The sequence below is a fragment of the Meleagris gallopavo genome, chromosome 1 (assembly GCF_905368555.1).
Source record: "Meleagris gallopavo chromosome 1, MGAL_WU_HG_1.1, whole genome shotgun sequence".
In the NCBI taxonomy this organism is placed as follows: Eukaryota; Metazoa; Chordata; class Aves; order Galliformes; family Phasianidae; genus Meleagris; species Meleagris gallopavo.
Genome location: NC_139404.1, coordinates 117,303,353 through 117,326,993, shown reverse-complemented (window position 1 = coordinate 117,326,993; position 23,641 = coordinate 117,303,353). Strand labels below are relative to the sequence as shown.

Below are 23,641 nucleotides of genomic sequence, written 5' to 3'. Positions count from 1 at the left end.
TGCCTCCTCTCTGATTTAGAGAAGAGCAGTGTTGCTAGTCCTCTGTGTTCAAATTTGGAAAATGAAGATTTTTTTTTTTAATATATTTTTTTTTCCTTCAAATATAATTGAGGTTCTTTTGGTGTGGAAATGGAACGTGGGCTGCTCCCTCCCCACAGATCACATTAGCAAGGGTGCATTTTGGTGCCTGGGCAAGGGGTGTCTTGCTAGTCTTGTGCTTTGGCCATTCTGCAGTCAATGCCAGGCTTCTCATCTTCATTCTGTCTCAAACTGCAACAGAGATGCCAGCAGCAATGGCTGTGGAAGAAGACCACAGGCCTTTGTTTTTGTGGCTGGCTATTCATGGAATCGTATCACAGGATGGCTTGGGCTGGAAAAGACCTCAAGGATCATCAAGTTCCAACCCCTCTGCTGCACATAGAGTTGCCAGCTTCTAGGTCAAGTACTAGATCATGTTGCCCAGGGTCCCATCCAATTTGGCCTTGAACACCTCCAGGGATGGAACGTCCACAACTTCTCTGTGCAACCTGTTCCAGTACCTCATCACCCTCTCAGTGAAAAACTTCCCCCTGATGTTGTGGCTAAATATTTCCTTGTTTAGTTTAAAAACATTCCTCCTTGTCCTATTATGTTCTACCCATGTAAAAAGTTTATTTCCCTCATGTTTCTAATCTTCTTCTAACTACAGGAAGGCTGTAATGAGGTTTCCCTACAGCCTTCTCCAGACTGAGCAAGCCCAGCTCCTTCAGTCTTTCTAGACAGGAGAGATGTTATAGCCCTCTCTCATCTTCGTGGCCTTCCTCTGTACCTTCTCCACAAGCTTTATTTCTTTCTTGAGTTGGGGCCCCAGACTTGAATGCTGTACTCCAGATGGGGCCTCACGAGGGCAGAGTAGAGAGGAACAATCACCTTCCTTGTCCTGCTGGCCACCATTCTTCTGATGCTGCCCAGGATACTGTTGGCTTTCTGGGCTACAAGTGCACACTGTTGGCTCATGTTACCCTGCTAGGAACCATTAGCCCTTTTCAGCAGGGGTACTCTCAAGGAGTTCTTCTCCCAGTCTCTGTACTTATCTGAGATTACCCTGACTCAAGTGCAAAACCTTGCACTTTGCTATGTTGAACTCATTAGGTTCACAAGGGCCCGCCTTTGCAGTTTATAAATGCCTCTCTGTCTGGGTGGCATCCCTTCCTTCTGCTGTATCATCTGCAGCACTCAACTTGGTGTCATCAGCAAATTTTCTAAGGATACGCTCGATCCCATTATCTGTGTCATTGATAAAGATGTTAAAGAGTACTGATTCCAAGACAGACCCTTGGGGGACACTTCTCATCCCTGGCCTTCATCTGGATATAGAACCATTGACCACAACCCTCTGGCTGTGACCTTCCAACCAATTCCTTATCCGCCTAATACTTGACCCTTCAAATCAGTATCTCTGCAATTTAGAGATAAGGATGTGGTAGTGGACCATGTCAAAGGCCTTGCAGAAGTCCAAGTAGATGACATCAGGTGCCTTTCCGTTGTCCAGCAGTGCTGTCACTCTATCACAGAAGTTCACCAGAATGATCAGGCATGCCGTTCTCTTCTTGAAATTGCGCTGGCTGTCTCAGATCACCTGCTTATCCCTTGCATGCCTGCCTCAACATGTATTCTGGGAGTATCTATTCCATGATCTTCCCAGGCAGAGATGAGGCTTACCAGTCTGTTGTTCCCTTTTTTTTTCTTCTCTTTTTATAAATGGAAGTGATGTTTCCCTTTTTCCAGTCATCAGGGACTTTGCCTGACAGCTACAGCTTTTCAAATATGATGGAGAATGGCTCAGCAACCACATTGGCCTGTTCCTTTAGGACCCTCGGATGCATGTTGTCTGGCTCCATAGACTTGTACGTATCCAGTCTTGTGAGGCTCTCGGACTTGCTCTGCCTTTACCGTGTGGGGGGAGTTTGCTCCCCCAGTTCCCACCAAGAAAGGGATATGAGGTTCAGGTATCTGAAAAATATGAGAATCCTGGCTGCCAGTGAAAACTGAGGCGAAGAACTCACTGAGTATCTCAGCCTTCTCTCATATCTGTTGTTGCCAGTTCTCCTTTCTCATTTATCAAAGGAGGCATGCTCTCTTTGGCCTGTCTCTTGTTACCCATGTACCTACAGAATCCCTTGTTGTTTTTAACATCCCTTGCCAAATTCAGTTCCATGCGTGCCTAATCCCATCTCTGCACGTCCAAACAGCATCCCTGTAATCTTTGCAGGTGATATGTCCTTGTTTCCACTGCCTGTGCTTGCCATTCTTTTTCCTCAGTTTGACTGGCAGATCTTTGCCAAGCCATGCCAGTTTCCTGCCTCTTCTGTCTGCTTTCTTATTTTGAGGGATGGAGAGCTCTTGTGCAAAGTGTTTCTTAATCTGTTGTCCCATGGTGAGTTGTGCCCTTACTGAGCTGTGAAAAAGGCTCAGTACTTCAGGACAGGAAGCATACAGGACATGTATTGCCCTTGGCCAAACTGCTTGTTTTCCACAGAAGTAATTGTGACTCACTGTCCAGCTTTTTAGAGGGAGTAAGAATCATCTGAACTGTTTTCATTAACTATATAACAATGAAATTAATTATATATATATAATTGTATTTCTCATTAATAGTATTCACTGTTAATCAGAAGGAGATTAGAAGATGAACCACTGCAGTATTTCCCAGAAGCCACTGAGTATCAGCTCTTTTTTTTTTTTTTTTTTTTTAAAGTCATCCTCATTCATGATACTACTGATTTGCTATGGTCTTAGGTAAATAATTTTCTCTGTATGTTTTTCAGTGTGAAATGAAATAGACCAAATGTTACTATTTAATATTTTTGGAGAAAAGAAGTCTTATCTTTTCCAAAACTGACATGCTTTCCCAATCAGGAAGCAATCCAGTACAGGAATCCATACTTTCAATTCAAAAGGAGCATATATGTGCCTAAATTTAAGCATCCTTTGGTACTGAATTGAGCTGTAGTCAGAAGAATGATAATGAAAAATTCCATTACTAGCCCCAAACACATGTGGATTGATCTCTACTTAAAACGAATGTGTTCCAGCATAGCATTTCAAATTGTCTTTGAGTTTTTCTTTTGTATGATCACTGAGCACATTGAAAATCCTCATTATACTTTCTTAAGGCTAAATGCCTAAAACAAAATGTTTTGATATCACCTTAGCAGGGTTTTTTTGTCTTAAAACTCAATTTTTTTTGTACATGAAGTATCTCATAGTATTTCATTAATTTATAGCAATTTGTAATTTAATTTATAATTTTTTTGAGTTTATGAAAAACCTTAAAAAGACAATCTTACAAATGTTTGTAACACTAGTTAAGAATAGATTTTTATAAAGTGTGTATTAAGAGGAAATAGTCTGTACATTTTCTTATAATTTGAATTTTTCAAAGATATTCATAAGATTTAAAAATAAAACACTGGTATTCCCTACAATAACTGAACACTTGCAGGATTCAAAGCTGATTTTTGTGTTGTTTGCTTATAATCAACATTAAGAATTAATAACCAAAAATGAGAAGTCAAGTTGGGGGGAGGGAAGCTGGAACTAATTTGGCTTGTTGGTAATACTTTACATGTTTTAAGGCTAATTGCAAAGTTTCTTCATTGAATTAAGGCATTTCTTGTCCCCTCTCCCCCCATTTGTAAGTACTCAATGGATAATGAAGAAAAAAAATAGCAGAAATACAGTTCTTTATTCAAACTATAAAGTCAGGACACTGCAAATTATTATTGTAACCTGTTTTGCATTCACATCCTATGCTTCTATGCTGTTTTATTTTGGTTTAGGATTATTGTTTTCTTCCCCTTAAGACAGTAAGATATTGTTGGACAAGTACTTCCTGTGGGTTTCACTCTTAATGTCACTCTCCTTTCTGATGGGTTATTAAATTTAGGGCTCTTTAGTCGCTCCCTACATTGGACTGTCTCCAGTAGAATCACAGAATGGCCCAGGTTGGAAGGGACTTTAAGGATCATGAAGCTCCAACCCCACTGCCACATGCAGGGCTACCAACCTCCACATTCAATACTAGACCACACTGCCCAAGGCCCCATCCAATCTGGCCTTGAACACCCCCAGGCACCCACAACCTCTCTGGGCAGCCTGCTCCAGCACCTCACCACTCTCTCTGTAAAGAACTTCCCCCTGACACCCAACCTAAATCTTCTCTCCTTCAGCTTAAAACTACTTCCCCTTGTCCTGCCATTATTTACCCTTTCACAGAGTTGGCTCCCCTCCTGTTTGTAGGCTCCCTTTAGGTACTGGAAGGCTGCAATGAGGTCACCCCGCAGCCTTCTCTTCTCCAGGCTGAACAAGCCCAGCTCCCTCAGTTTGTCTTCGTAGGGGAGGTGCTCCAGCCCTCTGATTAATAGTTCCATGTCTCTCTTTGTACTGGGAGCCTAAGACTCAGAATAGAAACGTATCATATGGAATGATTCTATTAACATTGTTAGGATAGTATCAAATATACTGTAAGTGAAGTTAATATCCTTAGTAATAGTAATGTTGTTACAAAGAATCTCTTTTCTATCATGATTCCTCATTTTTTGTCATCCTAGTTCTTAAGGACTTTAAGGACTTGCTAAATATGGTTTTAAAACATTGAACTTAAAGTCATGCTAAGTAGCTAATTACCATAGGTTTTTTTAACTAATAAAAGGGCTTCAGTAGTTAAGTAGTGTGATTGTTTGATTGGCTTCTTATTACACCTGTTATGCATTTGTTGGTGTTCAGAAGCAAAACTGTATATGAAAATTAATTTTTTTTTTAATTTAAATTTTTGAAGTTCTTCCTTCTACTTCAACTTTGTTAACAAATGCATTCAGGAAATCTTTGTTATTCTACTGGTAATAATCCCTGCCCATTTTTTTAAATAAAAAGGAGTCTACTGTTTTGGAATTTAATGTATGCATAGTACACAGTTTATACAAATTGTCCCATTTCTGGTAAGTGTACAAGTAGGAGGATAAGTGTGCAATTGGGTAGATAAAGAAGTGTGGTGTAAAGTTAAAAACTGAACAAAAAAGTCCTACCAGAAAACAATACCAAGGCAGTATCTGCCTTTTGAACATATGATCAAAATGATATTCCAATAAGAATGTTAAAACTTACTGAAAATCATGCTGACAGAAATTTATACTGACCTTGTATCCTCCAAGTGCTGTTGATAAGCAAGATTTATTGTTGCATAAAGTTCAAAGCAGTGCTCAGAAACAGTGGTGTTTCAGAATGCATATTATCACATGTGGTTACTTATTCACCTGTAGAAGTCAATGTATTATGTATAAGGTAAAGAGGAATTTAAAGGATTGCTTCAAATACGAAAACAGTTTTTGTTTATCAAAGCAGCTTCAATTTGTAGTCTTTAGCAGTGTTTTCCTCCTTTTCAAAGTAAGAGTAGCACTCTTTTACAGAAAATTTCATTTGTAATTTAATGTAAAAATAAATAAATAAATGCCTAGTGGGCATAGATGCCCTTTTCTGATTGTGGTGGCTTATTTCTGCAATTTTCCTATAATGTTTTTTTTTCTCTTCAGTTGCTTACTAGTAGATTGTTGTCTTTTGATTTATGTTTTGGAGTGTTGTTTTTTTTAAATAGAATTAGGCAGGGAGTAGATCAAAGGTTAAAACTTTAATAATAGTATATAGGGATATGAACTTCTATCAGAAATAATTTGCCTCATGGTTGGAGGAGAGAAAAAAAAAAGATTGCTGAGTACATAAGAAGCTTAGTGACTAGAAAATAAGAATGTGTTGGTGTTGGCTTATTCTTTATTTGTTTAGAAGATTTTCTTTTAGATTAACAGACTCAATGGGGAAAAAAAATGAAACAAAAAGCAGAATAATTTGAGGAAGAAAGGGTACTCTTTTTGATTCAGCATATTCTGGTAAACCAGTGTAGTTGTTGAATTTTTATAAGGAAAAGAGCCTGAATGGGTCAAGGTAAGGTGATAGTAAAAGAGTCAAGGACAGCTTGGATTCATTCATACTTGATGGAAAGTGGCTGTAAGTCCATGAAAACTGAGATCAAGTGTGGATGTAGGGGAAAAGTGTTTTCAGGTGTTTCATATCTTGCATTTAAATAAAACCTGTTTTTGTTTTTATTTCCTTAAGTTGATGTATATGGGCACTACACCTGTACTTGTAGAGTGCCATCGCTGTTTTCCATTCAGCTAGGGGCAAACAGGAGATATGCCATGCTTCTTCTGTAGTTCTTTGCAAAAGCTGAATTTAATCATTAAAGATGATGGATTAAGATTATATTAATCAGATCAGTAAAAATGCAGTCTTGGTTTTCACTACTTTTGCTTCAGAAACTCTGATTTTCCTTTTCCAGAGACAGCGTAGTGTCTGTAAGCAGGTGTTACAAAGCAGGATTTCAGTTCAGCCTGGTGAATTACAGAAACTGCGTTGCTAGGAAGCCAGTGGAAGCTTTGGTCATGAAAAGTGTAAGGTCAAGCTTTATTTCAGGGAGGTCATGTGAGATACGTTTGTGTTTGTTTCTTTAAATCCATTAAAAACACACGAAGAATTTCAGATTATCCAGTGTAAAATGTTTGAGTCATAGCTGAGCCTGAAATGCCATCTTCCTAAATACCATTATGTTTCTCAAGTTCAGTTATTTTCTCTGTTGGCAGAATAACCACCTAGGCACTATGCATCATGAAGTATTTTGCTGCAATTATGTTTTATAAACCACAGTTCTTTTTATTGGCAATCCTAAAGGAAGAACAGAAGTAAAAAAACCTAAAATTATTTACCTCTAAATGATTTTGCAGGTGATATTGAAAAGAATTGCAGAACACCTTCCACTAGAAACTGTATTTTGCATGTCAGTAATAAAACAGCTCATTTTGAATGCTTGACACTAATTTATCTGGATTAGAAGTGTGGAACAAGGTGTGCTTTTACTTTGTTGTTGTTGTTTTTGTTTTTTTTTCTCATTAGCAACATTTTTGCCCTGGTTGTCAATCTCTTGTTTGTTGATAGTTTCAGTGAATTCTTTTTACCTATTGAGAATGTCTTAGAGTAGAAGAATTATCCTGAAGTGAAATTCAATTTAAACTGTGTGAGCACTTGGAATCTAGCAAGATAGATGAACAAGTGTCAGTGTGATTTTACCCAGTGATGAAATGCTTGCTAGGATTTCTGACCTAATAGATTGCCAGTTTGTTTTGGAAACAGTGTTGGAAGAAATGTAATTATATGTTAAAATATAGTTAATGGTTGGACTAGATGATCTTACTGGTCTTTTCCAACTTCAGTGATTCTATGGTACTTAAGAATTAGTATGTGACCGGATCTGGAGGGAAAGCAAGATGATGCTTTTCATAGAACGAAAGGCAGAAGTAAATGGAAATGGAAAATGACTTCAGAAATGTGGAAGAAAAGAGCTCAGTGCCCACATTGCATCTCTATTAATCCAGAGAGCAGTTTTTCCCAGTAGTTCCTTGATCTGTGGGTGATTTATGTAAGTTGTGTTAAATTTTTACATGAAGCATTTTGTTGCTATGGTGATAGGTGCCACTCCACGCAGATTGTTTAAATAACGTTAAAGCAATTCTTTGTACTCAGGAAGCTATGTAATTGCTATTAGTTTGTACACAAGGGCTGTGAACTTTAAAAAAAAAAAAAAAATTGCAGTTTCATTAAATCATGGAAAGACTCTAGACTTTTACATGCTTTTGTGTAGGTTGCATAGAGAATATCTTCTTATGTGGCATTTATTTAATAGCTGGCATTATATTTTTCACAATAGGGATATTTTCCTCTTCTATTAGTATCTTAAATGGTGTGTACTCACCAATCTGCTTTCTCCCATCTCTGTCATTTTTTACGTATGTTTCTGATGGGGGAGGACAGCATGGGTTGCTGCAGACATAGGTGAGCTCTGGGTTAAAAGTAGAGAGGCAGAGAGTAATAACAGAGCAGAACGCCATGGACTCAGTGTCAAGAAGCTGCAGGGATTGAATAATTGCAGCATAAGTGGAAAAGAAAAAATATTTCTGAATGGCAGTGGGAAGAAAATCGACAGGATTTGTGTGGGAAGTGGAGTTGGAAATGGCACCCAGGTTGTGAGCTTGTGGGACATAAGGTGGTGGAATTGTTGACAGAGATAGGCAAAGAAGGAGGAAGTAGGGAGGATTTGGGAAAAACGTGATTTCAGCTTTTCAGCATACTGTGCTAGGGCTAGTGGCAAATATCCAGGAGGAGATTCTAAACTGTGAGTGTGAACAGAAGGGACAAGGGCTCTGTGACTCATCTGCTCAGAGATGATAATTAAAGCAGCATGATTTTTAGGAGGCTGCTGAGCAATAGCGAAGAGGTTGCAGAAGAGGGGAGGGTTAAGGGTAGAGCTCCCTGGGCTGTGGCAGTCTGGAGGAGGAACAGCCATGATGGGAGACTTTTTTGGAGCAGCTCAGCAGAAAGAAACTCAGAGAAAACAACGTATTCCACTTATAAGTCCACTTGTTAAATATATATATACATTTTATTTATAAACTGTGTAATTTTAAAACTTAAGTTTATATGTCAGCTGTCAAGGACTACCTGTGCAAATGCTGGGATGCTGCAAAACTTAAGAGCAGCCTTCTATTGTATTTTAGGCAGTGAGATGAGAGAAATGTGTTTCCTCTTGCTCTTCAACCCTGCCTTTGTTCCAGAAATGTATAACTGCCACAGCCCGTATCTTTTTCATCCAAACCCCTGTTAGACCTCTTAAAATCAAAGATATGATAAAGCATCAGACTAGGAAAGCTGTAAATGTGTCATGCTCTTAATTCTTTGCCTGTTAGCAGAGGAGAATGTTATCTGCTTTCCAGTTTCTTTTGGTTTGGGAGTATTTAAAGGGTTTAGTTGCTTGGTTTTTGTGGAGAGTAGTTTGGAGGAAGAGTTTTGAACAGATCTGTATAGCTGCCAATTTGTGTTTTATTATTCCAATAATTATTCGATTATACCTGTAAATTGCAGACTAGGAATTCCCTGATATCCTTCAGTTTTCTGACGTCCTCACTTATGGGACATCTTTACCACACAGCCTGTATTGTATTGATCAAGTTTATTGTTTCAAAGCTGACACTGTTTAATCCTGTAATCAATTGTATTAGAAATATTTTCCATGCATTTTCTGTTTTTAGTAGTTGAGGACTAAATTGATTGCATCTACCTTATCTTGTACCTATTTCAAAATCGAGTACTATTGTGTCAGTCCAAAAAAAGCAATAAAGGGTAACGATAACCAAATCTACTATGAAGACTGTGAAGCTTTTGCTGCTTTTGTGTTGGCAAAGCTTTTAGGCTTTATCATAATCATTATGAACTTTTGTGAAAACATCCAGTGAAGATTCCAGTAAACCTCAGTCTTGTCATTTTCTTGCCATAAATGAACTGGGTGGAATTCAAGCCAAATGAGCCTTCCTAGAGCCAGTGACACAAATTGTCTGGAGCTAGGGCTCAAAGAGACCTCCTGGAAGACAGAACCACTTATTTTGGAAGGTGTGGGGAGCCAGAAGGGCCTGAAAGTCATGATCTGAGTATTCTCAAGTTAATTATTTCATATTGTTCTAAGTAGCAGGACTGACAGACCATCCATTTGACATACACTGGTATTAAAGGATTCAGTTACAGTTTTAATCAATTTGAGAAGCAAAGAGATTTAAATGATGGCTTGACTTAATTCCAGCCAATGGCTACATTGCTCAAGAGAGATTTTATACCAAAGGTTTGGCAATGCATGAGGGCCTGAACTCTCTTTTAGCAATCATGTAATTCATTATTTTTGTTAGAAATAGAGAATCAGAGTTACATACTTCAGAATATTTTGCGTGACTTCAAAATAATGATGACAACAATACTATCAGACATCTGTTTTTAAGCAATACGTGAAATCTAACAGTTGCCATCTTAAAACAAGACATGGAAAAAATATAGAAATGATCACAAAAAATGCATTTCCCAAGTGATTTCACTGCCATTTAAAAAATTATGTTCCTAATCTTGCCTATATTTTGTCACTGAAAGGCTGGTAAAACCTATGCGATACACACACATATACTGTCTTCATGTAAATTCAGCTGGACTGTGGAGAAAAACATGTGAAGAAGACAATAGAGCAGCTCAAAAGCTACTTTGAAAATGAATGCTCTCATGGAAACCTTTTTTTCCATTTGACTCCACCTCTGTAGCAAGCACCACACAGATTCTCCCAGGCAATGCTCCAGTAGTGCAAATTCACAATATATTTGCTTGGGCTATTATGTTGTCTGAGAATCAGGAGATTCAATTTTTGTCATTGGCAATCACATGATAACGTACCTGCTCTGCTTAGGAGATTTCCCTGCCTTGAAGGAAAAAATTAATGAGGATGATGGGTATGTACATGAATAACTGAGTCAGTGATCTGAACAACAGTGAAATACAATGAAGCAACAACGATACAGCTCTATTGCACACTCTCGTCTAGGAGTGCTGAGCCAGATCTGAGTTGTTGCTGAAAGAACAAATACACATCTTTTTGCAATTCTCCCTGTTCCTGAACATTTCTATGCATATTTTATATTCTGAACTAGCATAACTTTATTCTGAAGTTAAGTTGTGGAGTTTATAGGAACTAGAGACTGCCAAAAAGAATGCAGTGCCAGAGATGCCTACATAATGTGGACAAACCAATAATAACAGTAAGGATGATTATGTTTTCAAAACAGTATTTTGCAAGTACCCTGAGAAGTTCTTGGCAGTTAATTGCAGTGGATAATTTGATGCGATGCTTACTCAGACATATATATACATTACATACATGCACAATAGAAGCGTTTTATTCTGAATTTTATCTCATAGTTACAGTACTGGAGAGCTGCATGATCTCCACACTTGCTTGGGATGCATAAGCAGTCATTTGAGTTGGCAGGTTTCTAGACCTCTGTATTTCATGTTCTGAGTTGAGATTTAATCAACTTCGATGGAAAGAAAAGGACCAAAGAAAATTGTCAGTATAATTAGCTGACCCATTTCCCCAGATCTGAGACATACTAAGATACAAGTTTAAAAACATAACAATAATAGGAAGAGGAGAAGGAAAGAAATTAGAAAAATAAAACATCGTAACCATTGATTTAAAAAAATAATAAATCTATAACTATTGTATTTTGTAGAGGTTACTTCACATGTGAATTTTACTAGCAAAGTTGAGGAACAGAGTAGGGTGATATATAGATATTTGGAAACATTGTCACCAGTCAGTGCTACTTTAATTCAGTTGATCTAATTGTAAGTGTGTGTAATACTTCTTACTTAGGGACATGATAAAATCCAACTTTTTGTAGAAATAATAGAGAATCGTGGCTGTGAAGCTCAGAAGTTCTGGAAGAAACACAATGTAAGTGATGCATCACAGTTACACTGTGTAGCAGGTTTCGCTAGTCTTACAAATAAGTTTTAAAATTATACTGGAATTGAAAGCACAGAAAAACCCTGTTGTTGATTACTATTGTTTGCTTTTGCTCTTTTTCATTTCTGCATTTTTTTTTCCTTTATCTTCTATCTTTAGACCTTATTTTTCTCTTTTTATTAAGATCTCAGCTTATTTTCATCTATCTCTGCAAAGAAAAGGACCAAAAGGGCCCTGTGACACTTTTGATGCATGAATTAGAGCTGCAAACAGTGACCGTGAAAACCTCATGTTAGCAGTTAAATTGTGCCATTATATTCCCCTTTTAATCCTCCTTTGCTGATAGAACTGTCCATTTTCCTGTTAATGGCCAATATTTGACTACATCTTTAGTAAACGCAAGTTAGCACAGAGTTTGTAGCATAAGGAAAAGAGCGGCATCTGTTGCTTTGCTAGCAACGCCCCTCTATTATGTTGATTTTTTTTTTTTTTTAATGTTTATTCCAGGCTGGATGTGGCTCTGGGCAGCCTGGTCTAGTAGTTGGTGACCCTGCACACAGCACAGGGGTTGAAACTGGATGATCATTATGATCTTTTTCAGCCCAGGCCATTCTGTGATTCTGTGATGTGCACTGAGGAGACAATATTCTTCTTCAGCTGTTTGAGCTGAAGTTGTGTTTGGTTGGTTATATGAAGATGAAATAGCTTAGCTTTCATTATAAATTTACAGTGAATATGCATGTTTCAGACAAGGCACAGGTGAAAGCAAAATAACTCCTCTTTACTGTATCTGCATGTTTGAGTTCAGGGTTAATCACAGTATTCTTCCAGTAATTGAATAGCAAATAATTGTCTTGTATAGGAGGAAGACTTTGCTGTGTTTTTGTGTTTTTTTTGTGTGTGTGTGTGTGTGTACGCGCTCCATGTTTTCTGAAGTAGAAAAAAGTTGATGTTAAATTTGTATATGGTCTGTTTCTTACCACAACTATATTTTTTGGGTACTGTGAGTAAACAGACACTTAAGAAGATTGTTCAGGAATAATCAAGGTGTGGAAGGAAGAGTTGTTCTCTAACTGAGGGTAGCATGCTATTAAGAGCAAAAAATTATTTCTAATTGCATAATTAGTGGCTCTCTTTGTTGTTCTCAAGTGCATTAAACATTTTCAGTTGAAATGAAATGGGTATGAAAAAACAATAATTGTAAACGGTGAAGATTTCCAGTAAAAAAATCAGTTCATTGTTCTACTTAAGGGATATCTGAAGAGTATGAGCCCAATTACCTATAACACTTGCTTGAAGATAAAGCGCAAAACTGTGGAATGATTTTAAAAAAATAAATAAAAATAAAAAAATAAAAAAAATAAAAATCCAGGGAGAAATAAACTGTTGACTTTGAAAGAAAATAATGTGTAGGTTTTACTTTTGGGATCATTCAAAAACGATCTCAGCCCTTGTCTCCAGGGATGGCTGAGGGAAGTTGAAACAAGCTTGCTTTGATATAGAGATCTGCTTGGTGACATTTCTGTAGGTTTCTTTGAATCTTAGACTTCAGGATTGCTTTAGGCTGTGGTAGCATGGATCTTTGCATTCCTGCACATTTTTCTGAGTTCAGGCTTGAATTGTGTTTAGCTGCATGTCATTTCTTAATGGAAAAGGCATATTTTGGAAGTGTTTTACTGAAGCATTGAGTTTGCTTTCCTCCAGTTTTTCTCTTACCTACTTAACAATTTTTCTCTTGACTGAATAGAAGGATGTAGCATCAAAAATCAGCAGTCCTACATGCGACGAACTCCATTAGCAATTTGTCTTCGCAAACTCTGTGTTTGTCGATAGTTGTGTGATGAGGATAGGATTTCAGGATGAAGCCACTTGCACCATACAGAGTCTAGATGCCTGGGAAGTTTTCTACTTGATTTCCTGTCATTGGTAGATTCAGAAGTGTTTTTTACTTATATTCTTGGTTTATCAGAAGTAAGCAGGTTTTTAACTTCCTTTACACGTGCGTAGATGTAACAGTGTTTCTCCCTTATTCACTTACTTCCTTGTTGTAATAAACCTCTATGGAGTCTGGGTTCTTAAATTCCTTCCCTTAGCAGCGAGAGTTCTCAAACAGTATCCTATTTAAGCTGAATGTTAAATTTATAGTAAGCTCTTCATTACAAATGAAATAATTATGTCTATCTAGAAGCACCTTTTTTTTTCACAACATAAGTGTTACATTCTTTTTTTTTTTTTTTTTCCCCAAAATGCTTTGTAAGAATCAATGTAGAACATAAGATATATCCAGACTGAAAATGCTACATGCCCTTCCATGTGTAACAATGAAATGAGCATTTTGCTACTGAGATTGCAAATATGTCACTGATATCTGCATGTAATTAAACGATTTAGATTTTCTTTCTGGCTGTACTTACTGGCAAATGTTTCCTGAATGTCTTGATAAACTTGCTGCTTCTGCATTGTTGTTTTAGATAAAGCTTAAGAACACATTGGCTATTCTTACCTAACACTAGAAACATTTCATGGTCTAAAAATTCATTATTAAAAGAGTTGCATATAACTAACTTGTTTTTCAAAGAGGATAAATTGATAAAAAATGAAAGGATTTACAGCATGGAACCTTAGTCACATCTTTCAAGTGAGTTATTAGGTGGGATGTAAAGCATCCATCCTAAACTGAATGTGTACAAATCACCACACAGCTGTAGCACCCTGTGAACTTAGAAAAGAGTGATTATTTCACCAGTATTGGTTGCATTTCATGTATTCTCTTCCTTACTAATTCCTGTATTTCCACTTCACTGTATCTGCTGAGACTTGGCCTGTCAGAAAAACTCACAGCCCTGAGCTTTCCATCTGTTGATCCTCTTAGAAAAACAGCCTCACGTTCTGGGTAGTGCATACAGGCTCCAACAAACCTCAAAGAATCATAGAATGGCTTGTGTTGGAAGCGACCTCAGAGCCCACCCAGCCCCTGCCATAGGCAGGGCTGCCCCCCACCAGCTCAGCTGCCCAGAGCCCCATCCAACCTGGCCTTGAGCACCTCCAGGGATGGGGCACCACAGCTTCTCTGGGCAGCTATGCAGGGCCTCACCTCACCATCCTCTGAGTAAAGTATTTCCAGCTAACATCTAATCTAAATTTTCCCTCTTTTAGTTTAAAACCATTCCCTCTTGTCCTATCACTATCAGACCCTGTAAAAACTTAGTCTCCCTCCAGCTCATAAGCTCCCCTCAAGTACTGGTCACAGTGAGGTCTCCCCAGAGCCTTCATTTCTCCAAGCTAAATTAAGTCCAACTCCCTCAACCTTTCTTCCTTTGTTTACTGATGTTGTCACTCCATCACAGAAGGCCACCAAAGGTCAGACAGTCTGCCCTTGGCAAAACTGGCTGTCTCGGATCACCTCTTTATCTCACATGTGCCTTAACACAGCTTCCAGGAGGATCAGCTTTGTGATCTTCTCATGCACAGATGTGAAGCTCACAGGTGTGTCATTCCCTGGCTTTCTTTTTCTGTCTTTCTTAAAAATGAGAGTGATGTTTTCCTTTTTACAGTCACCAGGGACTTTGCCTGACAGCCAAGACTTTTAAAGTACGATGGAGAGTTGTACTGCAATCACATCAGCCAGTTCCTTCAGGATCTTGGGATGCGTACTGTCCAGCCACATAGACTTGTACACATTCAGTCTCATAAGACAATCTCTAACTTTCTTCACTCTTACAGAGAAAGATTTTGATCCCCTGCCCCCCCCCCAACTAGATGTTTGGGGATATGGAGGAGTGGGAAGCCTTACTGCTAGTGAAGACTGAGGAACTTGAGTACCTCAGTTTTCTCCATGTCTATTAAAGCCAGTTCTCCCTTTTCATTTAATTACAGAGAGAGTACAGTTTCCTTTGCCTTTGGTGCTGGCTTCACTCTTTTGTTATACAAATCTTTCCATTCTAATTGAATGGAACTTTGAAATCTTTTGTTTCATCCTCAAGCCATTTCAATTTTATTTAATTCTTTTTAAGAATAAATCTAGGGAAGGTGATTGATTGGATCAATCTAACCTGCCTTTTCTGCTTTACTTTTTCAGGATTGCACAGTATATGAAACAGAGAATAAAATTCTTCATGTGGTAAGTAGTTTTTGGATTTCTGTTAATAAATGTACTTGCATTGAACAAATAGGATTCTATCTCTGGGTGTTTTGTACTTTTTCTATGTATTGCCAGTGTGATAATAAGCTAGTCTGGGTATGACTGACTGCTGAATATTTGGAAATAAGTGCGAATAGGTAATGATTGCTAGGAAAACCAAGCTTGACAGATGAGAAGCCAGCAACCTTGTAGTGGCTTGTGTTTTAGTCTGGTTCATGCCCATCTGTTGTTTGTAAAACATGGTTAGGAAAATGATTTTGAAGAATGAGATTTCCTTTTAGAGAGCCGTTTTCTAGTCTTATATGATATCGTATGTACTTGTTAGTGACATAGCTTCCTTTATTCATCACTCCTAGGAGTACTGAGCTAGTGATAAGAAGATTAAAGCAAAGCTTTCCTGTAGAATTCTCAGCATAAATACAATAGTCTATTCCCAGATTTTCTACTCCTATTTATAACAAATAAAACAGCTGAAATTTGTCAGCACTTAAACACCAGAATATAAAATGGGTTGGAAAGGCTGATACTTTAGGGGATGGAGAGAAGAAAGTTTTAGAAATCTTGTGTGAAAACTACTGAGATGACATAACACCTAGCTATTAAATACTAAATTGCCTTTCATGTTCTGTTGGTGGTTTAGTGAGTATTAAGTTAACCCTGACCCTGCTTCTGAAATGTGGAGTCTCACTGAGATGTGAAGTCTTATTTTCTAAGGGTGAAAAATAAAATAACCTAGTTGATGAAAATGAAAATGATAATATTTTACCTTTCACTGTATTTCACTTTCAGATAGGTTTTAATATCTTATTTCTCTTATGGTCTGAGTTTAAGGAAGAAAAAATACTTTATTTTAAAACATGAACTTTCCAGTAACGTTTGCTACACTTTTATTCACTGCTCCCGTATCAAATACGTGGCAATCTGAATTCTGTAAGCTTTTGACAATTTGATTTCACAGTGATGAGGAGTAAAATGTCTCCTTGTAGTTTTAAGTTACACTGACATTTTTCCCCTGTGGGACACAAGGAATTTACATTTTTAGTCAGGCTGACATCATCTTCTTTGCTAGGCTGATCTCTGCAAGCATTTAAGTAATGAAGTTTTTAATTGCATAATCTTGGCAAAAAATGAAGTGCTGTAAGTTTGAAACCATTATATAAGGCCTGGTTTTCAATACATGCTTGTTTTCTACTGTAAGAGCCAAGATTTTTGACATCTGATGTATATACAGTATATAACATTTGCAAATTAGCAAAAAGAATTTTAAAGGGAGCTGGCAATGGTTAGAGCTGATGAAGCATCAATTAATACAGTCTCCAACATAAAATTTTGAGGAAGCTGAGAGATTCATTTAAGATGTGAATGGACAAATCTGAGACAGGTTTCATTACAGTTACATTAAAAATAACTGCAAATGATGAAGTGACATTATTTTACATTATTCAAACTCGCATAGGCTTATTACTTTAATCCACAGCAACCACTTTGTGGTGACAAGTGGACACATAAGTTATCGTAGGGAGCTTAATTACATTCTAAGGTAAGTGCTCAAGCTGACAAGGAAACATGAGCAGAACACCATACTTGTTGCCTAGGGTTAAAGTTGACTTGTATGTATTGTACATAACTTGGATTGTCTCTGATCATGTTACATTTCAACTGATGGATGGAATTTCATGAAGCAAAAGCTGACCAATAGCAAACAAGGAAAGAGAAAATCTCTGTCTGAATAATTAAAAGATTAGTTTTGAAACCAGATTTTGAATTTGAAAGGGAATATTTTAGAAGTGCAAATGAAAAGATTAATGGTAGAACTGAAAGCAGTAACCGTTCCCTCTAAGTCCTCTGGGAAGACAGAAAAAGGTGTTGTGAATTTTGCTTATTAGAAAATCAGGGCAGGATTGGTGTAAGAGAGAGGTTTACAACAACAGTAACAAAAAAGTAGTAAGGGAAAAGCCTGATATTTAGAACTTTAGAGAGCATGCTTCTTTTATCTCAGTATCAAAGAAAAGAGGACAGTAGTTATCTTATTAGATATCAAAATATTTGAATGCACACACATGCAGAGCAGTGAATACAGTGCAAATCAGGTTAAAGATGTTCAAGAGAGTGATTAAGAATTTAAATATCTTTTTATAGACTGTATATCCTCGAGGTGAATGTTAATAAGAAGGTTCTCCAGTATCAAAAGAGTAGAGTAAATTTTAATAAAAGCATATAAAGAATCTTGAATGCAAAACCTGGAAAAACTAGCAGAAATGGAAAGGACTCAGACAGATACAATATACTTTGATTTTCAAAAAAGAGATAATTTAGTTTCTAAGACAAAACTGTATGTTACCTATTATCAAACAACACAAACTCCTGCTGATATCAGACATGTCTGACTAGCATCTCATCCAGCTACTTTTTGAATGATCACATACCAATGTGTAGCTGGAGTGAATTACAGGGGAACCTGAATTCAGAACTGCATGTTTGTCCTGTATGATTTCATGTACAGTGTCCTCTTCTTGACAGAAAAAAGGTTCCTCCCAAAAGTAAAAGGCAATGACTTAAAACTGATTAGCAATTTGTGTAATTAGCCTGTGGATACCCTTGTTGCAAGGTATTTATCTCACTAAGAACTGAATTAAAGTTTTAAAAGATCCTTTTTTACCTAGCTACACTATAAAAATAAAGATAGGTATATACTCTTATTCTTTAGGACATCAAGAAATTTGCGATTTTACTATCACTGGATACAAGTAGTTTATTTTTGTCCACGTCATATGTCAGCGGTTTTGCAGTTTTAATTCAGAGCAGATAGAACATATCCTTCATTCACATGCTTAAAAGTGTTTTCTTAGGCTCACGTGCAATCTTTCAGAGGCTGGAGTGCTGTAAGCACACAACTCTCAGGGAGTTGTTGCCCAGTTCCCAGCAAAACAAGCCTCTGTTGTGCTCACCCAACCTGGCACCTGAGCCAAATCAGGGGTCAAGAGGGTGTGTGGGCACAGCTGGGATATGTGAGACCACGCTGCTATCAATCAGATGCTATCAAAATGCATCTGTGGATACTGCCAACATCAGTGAGTCACTCACTCTTCTCACTTTCCTTGGAAGCATGGTGAAGTAGGCAACATCTCGCACAACGGGCGAGATCCTTAGTTAAATAACAAATTGTTTGACTTTAGGGCCAGAAAGTAGTTAATGTGTTCATTTTCTAACAGCAATAATTTCTTTTGGAAAGTCCTCTCTTCAAGATAATAGTGTGGGAGTTCGCGTGGAGAGATTGCTGAATCACCTTATGCATAGATAGTATGTTTTAATGTCAACAAACTTATTCTGAAGTCAACTTTTTGTCAAAGAAATGGTACTCTGTGATGACAGAAATGTATAAATCCAGCCTATATTCAAGAAAGATTTTTGTTTGCTCTTCGAGCAATTGGATCTTCAAATACTTCATAAGTCATTTTGTCTTCCCTCATGATATTAGTTTAAGTAGTAAACTAGGCTGTGCTATTTACCTGGAGGCATAAAATGGATCTAAAGAAAAAGGTCTCATATAAAATAGATGAAATTTTAAGAAGTTAACCATTTCAATTTTGTTTATTTATTCTAAACAGAAGTTGCACGAACGTGTATTTGGGAAAAAAGTTTCTACTTAAATTTTCTGCCCTAAAATTGCAGGTGTGTTAAAACAACTTTAAAGACTTGGATATTTCTTAAAATTATTTTCACTGTGAATTCATTCGTAGAAGTATATGGTCTCCGTGCAATAAGAAGCATAAAGCGGTATGGGAATAATATGCTGGGTTTTACTCATTAAGAGATTTCTGCTTCTGAAATATTCATGACAACAGAGAAATGCTTCATATTTCTATCACTGCCAATTTCTCAATATGTTTTTTTCCTTTTACCTTTTGCTCAACAATCCCTGTAACAAATAAATAAGTAGATGGTAGAAACTGTAATAATTTGTTTATGTAAGCACAAAATAAATATCAGCAGAAAAAAGTACCAACAAAAGTAGATGGCAAAAACAAAACAAAACAAAAAAAACTTCAAAGAAAACTTCAAAGAATGGGTTAAAATATAGTTGGCCAAAATATGAAGTATATAAGCCATGGGTTGTTGTTTTCTTTAAAATTGAGAATTGCCAATTTGTATCCAGAATCTTAATATTAATTTATCTTGAGATGATAAAGTGCATGGAAAACAGCTCAGCTTAAAAAGGTATCGGTTCTGCTTATTTGGAGAGTTAAGGTAATGTTTGTAAAAGTCAGAATGGAGCTCTAAAGTCTTTCAAAAATAATTCATTGATTCTTTCCAGCAGTTCATTGCTCTGTAAGATAGAAATACATCATTCAATCAGTATGAAAAAAGTGCGGTATTAAATTGAGACTGAGGCAAGAAGGACTAATTATAGAAAGCAGAAGTGACGTTCCAGTCAGATTAATGATAAGTTTTTACTGAATTTTCGGTTTAATTTTCTGAAGATTATGCTGCTTATCCTGAAAAGGTACAGCTTTTTAAGCTGAAAAATTGTTGAAATTAGAACTGGAAAATGTAGCAGAAATGCAAAGTTATGGCTTGAATGAGCACATGGTGGAAGGCAGGCCAACCCAGGGGAGCTCAGCTGCATGCAGTGCACTTGAGTGACCAGAAGGGGTGGAGCCAGGATCTACCTCTTCCCAGACCTCATTTAAGGGTTGGCATTGGAGGCAAGGTTATCTTGCTGTAGGTCTCTCTGTATCTGAGGCCTTCCAGGGGTAAACAGCCTTTTTTCTTTTGTTTCTGCATCTACAGCTGCTGCACTTGGGCTTAATCCTCATTTGCTGTAGCCCAGGGCTTTGCCACCCCATCATTAGTTCTTTTCTTTCCATTGTGTTACAGCGTTAGGAGGAGTTTGTGAAAAACGTGAGCTATTTAAATTATTTTCTCTTGAGTTACTAAAGTGAAAATGGAGAGAACAAGTAATGGATCAGGATGTTCTCTTTTTGCTTGTAGAGAAACCACAATGCTAATAATTCAATCCTGCCCACTGAATTTGAATATTTGTTATAGAGCTATAATTGACTAAGAATGCATTGTCAAAGGTATCATTTTTATAGTCTGATTAAAGAAAAAAAGAAAAAAGTAACCACCCACTTCCCCTCAAGGTTCTATACCTTGCAAACAGGCTCAGCAAAACTCACTTATTCTGCATCCAAAATAAGATTGAGTTGCTGATTAAACTTCATGTATCTGCAAATAGTGAACTAGGTATGGATGGTTCTAAGATTGCTGCAATTACTACAGTATTCCCTACGGTACCAGAAATGTTTTGGTGTGATATTAATTGATAAATAATTATTCTGTGTGTCTTAATCATACTAGTTATACTTCATTCTGAATGCTTGCATTGCTTTATCTCAGTAAGATGTAAAACTTTTTTTTTTTTTCTGAAATGTTAAACTTAACATCACGAAGACATTTTTTCTCACTTTTGCCCTGAATTTCTATGCTCACTGCCATCCCACTCATCATTTGAATGATGTAGATATGATTGCTTGTAGAAGAGGCTGATTCTTTTTTTGCCCTCAGCTCTGGGAATGTGTTAAGCCAGGATGCTTTCATATTGCTACTGTTTGGCAGGATAGATTTAAGCTTGGTCACCAGCCTGGATAAAATTAAATACAGGAACAAATAGAAGTCTGTTTGCTTCACCAGAAATATTTGATGACTGTAGAGTTCCTGAGTTAACAGATAATGGGTTTCTGGTTTGTTGAGGGAAAAAGCCTGTGGAGGCTTTTCAAGCTGGCATGTCCATAACTACCCCCACTGTACAGCAGAAGATGGACATAATTTTGCCGGTACGGAGTGAATTAGCTACAGAGAATCAGAAAAGATACAAGAGCAATTTAGTCACCTTTTTGTCCTCATCCCCTTAGCTGAAAGGAGTAATTGTAAGAAAATGCAAGAAGTCAGTGTACCACAGTCCAAAAACATAAGTAGAGACAAAGTATGGTTTTCAAGTAGTTATCTACAAAGTGGAAGAAAATGTTTCCCATTGAATTTCTGTCACACAATTAAATGCTTTTCAGTGATATTTTCATCCTCTTTTGAATCCTTTAGCTTTGCACATAGAGACTGTGTTGTAGCTATAATATGCAATTATAAATTTGTTACTGAATAAAGAGAGAATTTATTACTAATGTGAAGTGATGTGTTATTGCAAGAGAGAACTGAAGCCATTACTGTAAGGTTTATATTGAGAATAGGGATTGTGTAGCAAAAGGAGTAAACGTAATCATCTGCTGATCAGATGATCTCAGTTAATCTTTTGTAACTTGTTTGTTGGTTGTTTTTTTTTTGGCTTTGCCAAAACGTTTTTCTTTGTTCAGATGTCACACATGCTGAAAGCTAAGTGCAGCTTGAGAAAGGCAAGACGTTTCTAAATTCCTGCTGATGTTTACAGGAGCACTTGGATGCTCATTTTTCTCTGCATCTTACTGTATCTATTAGCTGCTCATCGTTTTTAGGTTTGTTTCTCCAAAAGTATAAATGCAGCACATAGACATGTGGAGACTTTTTCTTTAAAAAAAAAAAAAAGTTTTCCGTAGTGGATTCCACTGCATATCAGAGAACACCTACCCCTCTCTCTTTTTTTTTTTTTTTTTTTTTTGCAATAGTTTATGGGGCTGCTGAATCATGGCCTGAATCTCTGATTAATCACCTGAGGCAAGCAATGAGTCAGCCATGGGAGCACAGGTGAAGGCAATTCACCTGTGCTGCAGGAAGGGGTGGAGCCTGGCTCCACCTCTCCTAGACCCATTTAAGAGCTGACTGCCAGTGGGGAAGGATCTCTCTGGAGATCTGCTCTACTGGAGTCCATCTCGTGAGCCCAGGATAGGGTGAGTGACTTTCTCTCATTACTCCAAAGTAACAATCACATTAGCCAAGCTCCTGGATATACATATACCATCTGTATATCCATTGATTATACAAATAGTCTGTGTGAACTGCTTAAAGGTGTATGTATTTTAGCTTAACCACTGAATCTGCATTGCTCACAATAAGCTATCTCCTAGAACTGTATCTTATTCATTGAGAAAGTTTCCTCTTTTGTCTTCAGTACAAGCAATAGAAGTTGTACCTGTATTTTGACGAGGATAATGAGTGACAGACATACTAATAATCTTTTATATTCAGTTTTTCCTCTGCGGTATTAAGGTGTGATATCTGAGTTGCTGACTGATTGAGTTTGGAAGAGACCTCCGGGTCCTTCTGGTCCAACTCCTGCTCAAGCAGTGGCACTCTGAGCAAAGTGTCAGGACCACATCTTCAGGTGTCTTCCAATCTCTAAGGAGAAGATTCTGCAGCGTCTGGGTAGCCTTTGCCAGTGCTCCATTACTTGTACAGCACAGGAGTGCTGCTTGGTGTTCGAGGGTCTGTCCCACTCTCTCTGGATGGCAGGAAGACTCTGTATCTTCTGTAAGTTTCTGAGATGCAGTTTTCCCCTTGTTCTTTCACTCATTACCTCTTGCTGAGAAGCATGTTTCCTCTGCTGGAGTCAGAAAGTCACGAACGAAAAAGAGCTAGGTTAATTTGGGTAACACTATTTTCTTTCATCCTTGCAAAGTACTAACAGGATGTCCGACCCAGGACTGAAGAGCAGTTATAGCCCCCAAATTAATTTAGCGTGTTTACACATCTGTTAGCTTCTAAAGTCATGTATTTCTAAATGATATTGCAGTAGGGAATCAGCAGTTATGAAAGTAGTATCTAGCATTCTGATCCTGTTAACAGTATCTTCATAATCAGAAATTTAGTTTTCCAAAGAAGCAAAAGATAACTAACGCTTTAGAGAAAAGGTGAGAAGAGCTGACATCAGATTTTAGTGCAGCATAAATGCATGCCTGTGATACAGCTTGTGCTGAAGAGCTAAGGTGAAAAGTGTTGTCTTACATGATATAGAACAAATGTATGCTGTTGATGTGCTTTTCTTCCACTCAAATTAGTTCAGTAGCATATACGAAAACATGTCAGTCCATTTCTTTTTCTCAAAGAATATATCATTAATAAAAAGCCTAAGCATTTCTTTCACCTACATAATT

The 23,641-nt window shown here is 37.3% G+C and overlaps 1 protein-coding gene across 7 annotated transcripts in view; it reads left to right on the top strand.

Annotated features, from left to right (window-relative positions):
- Positions 1–23,641, top strand: part of CNKSR2 (connector enhancer of kinase suppressor of Ras 2) — a 206,467-nt gene that overhangs the window by 57,208 nt on the left and 125,618 nt on the right. For all 7 annotated transcript variants that reach the window (XM_085210940.1, XM_085210931.1, XM_085210919.1 and 4 more), the window contains exon 5: positions 15,498–15,539. In XM_085210940.1, the coding sequence (XP_085067066.1) occupies positions 15,498–15,539 (42 nt within the window). The remainder of the gene's footprint in view (positions 1–15,497; positions 15,540–23,641) is intronic.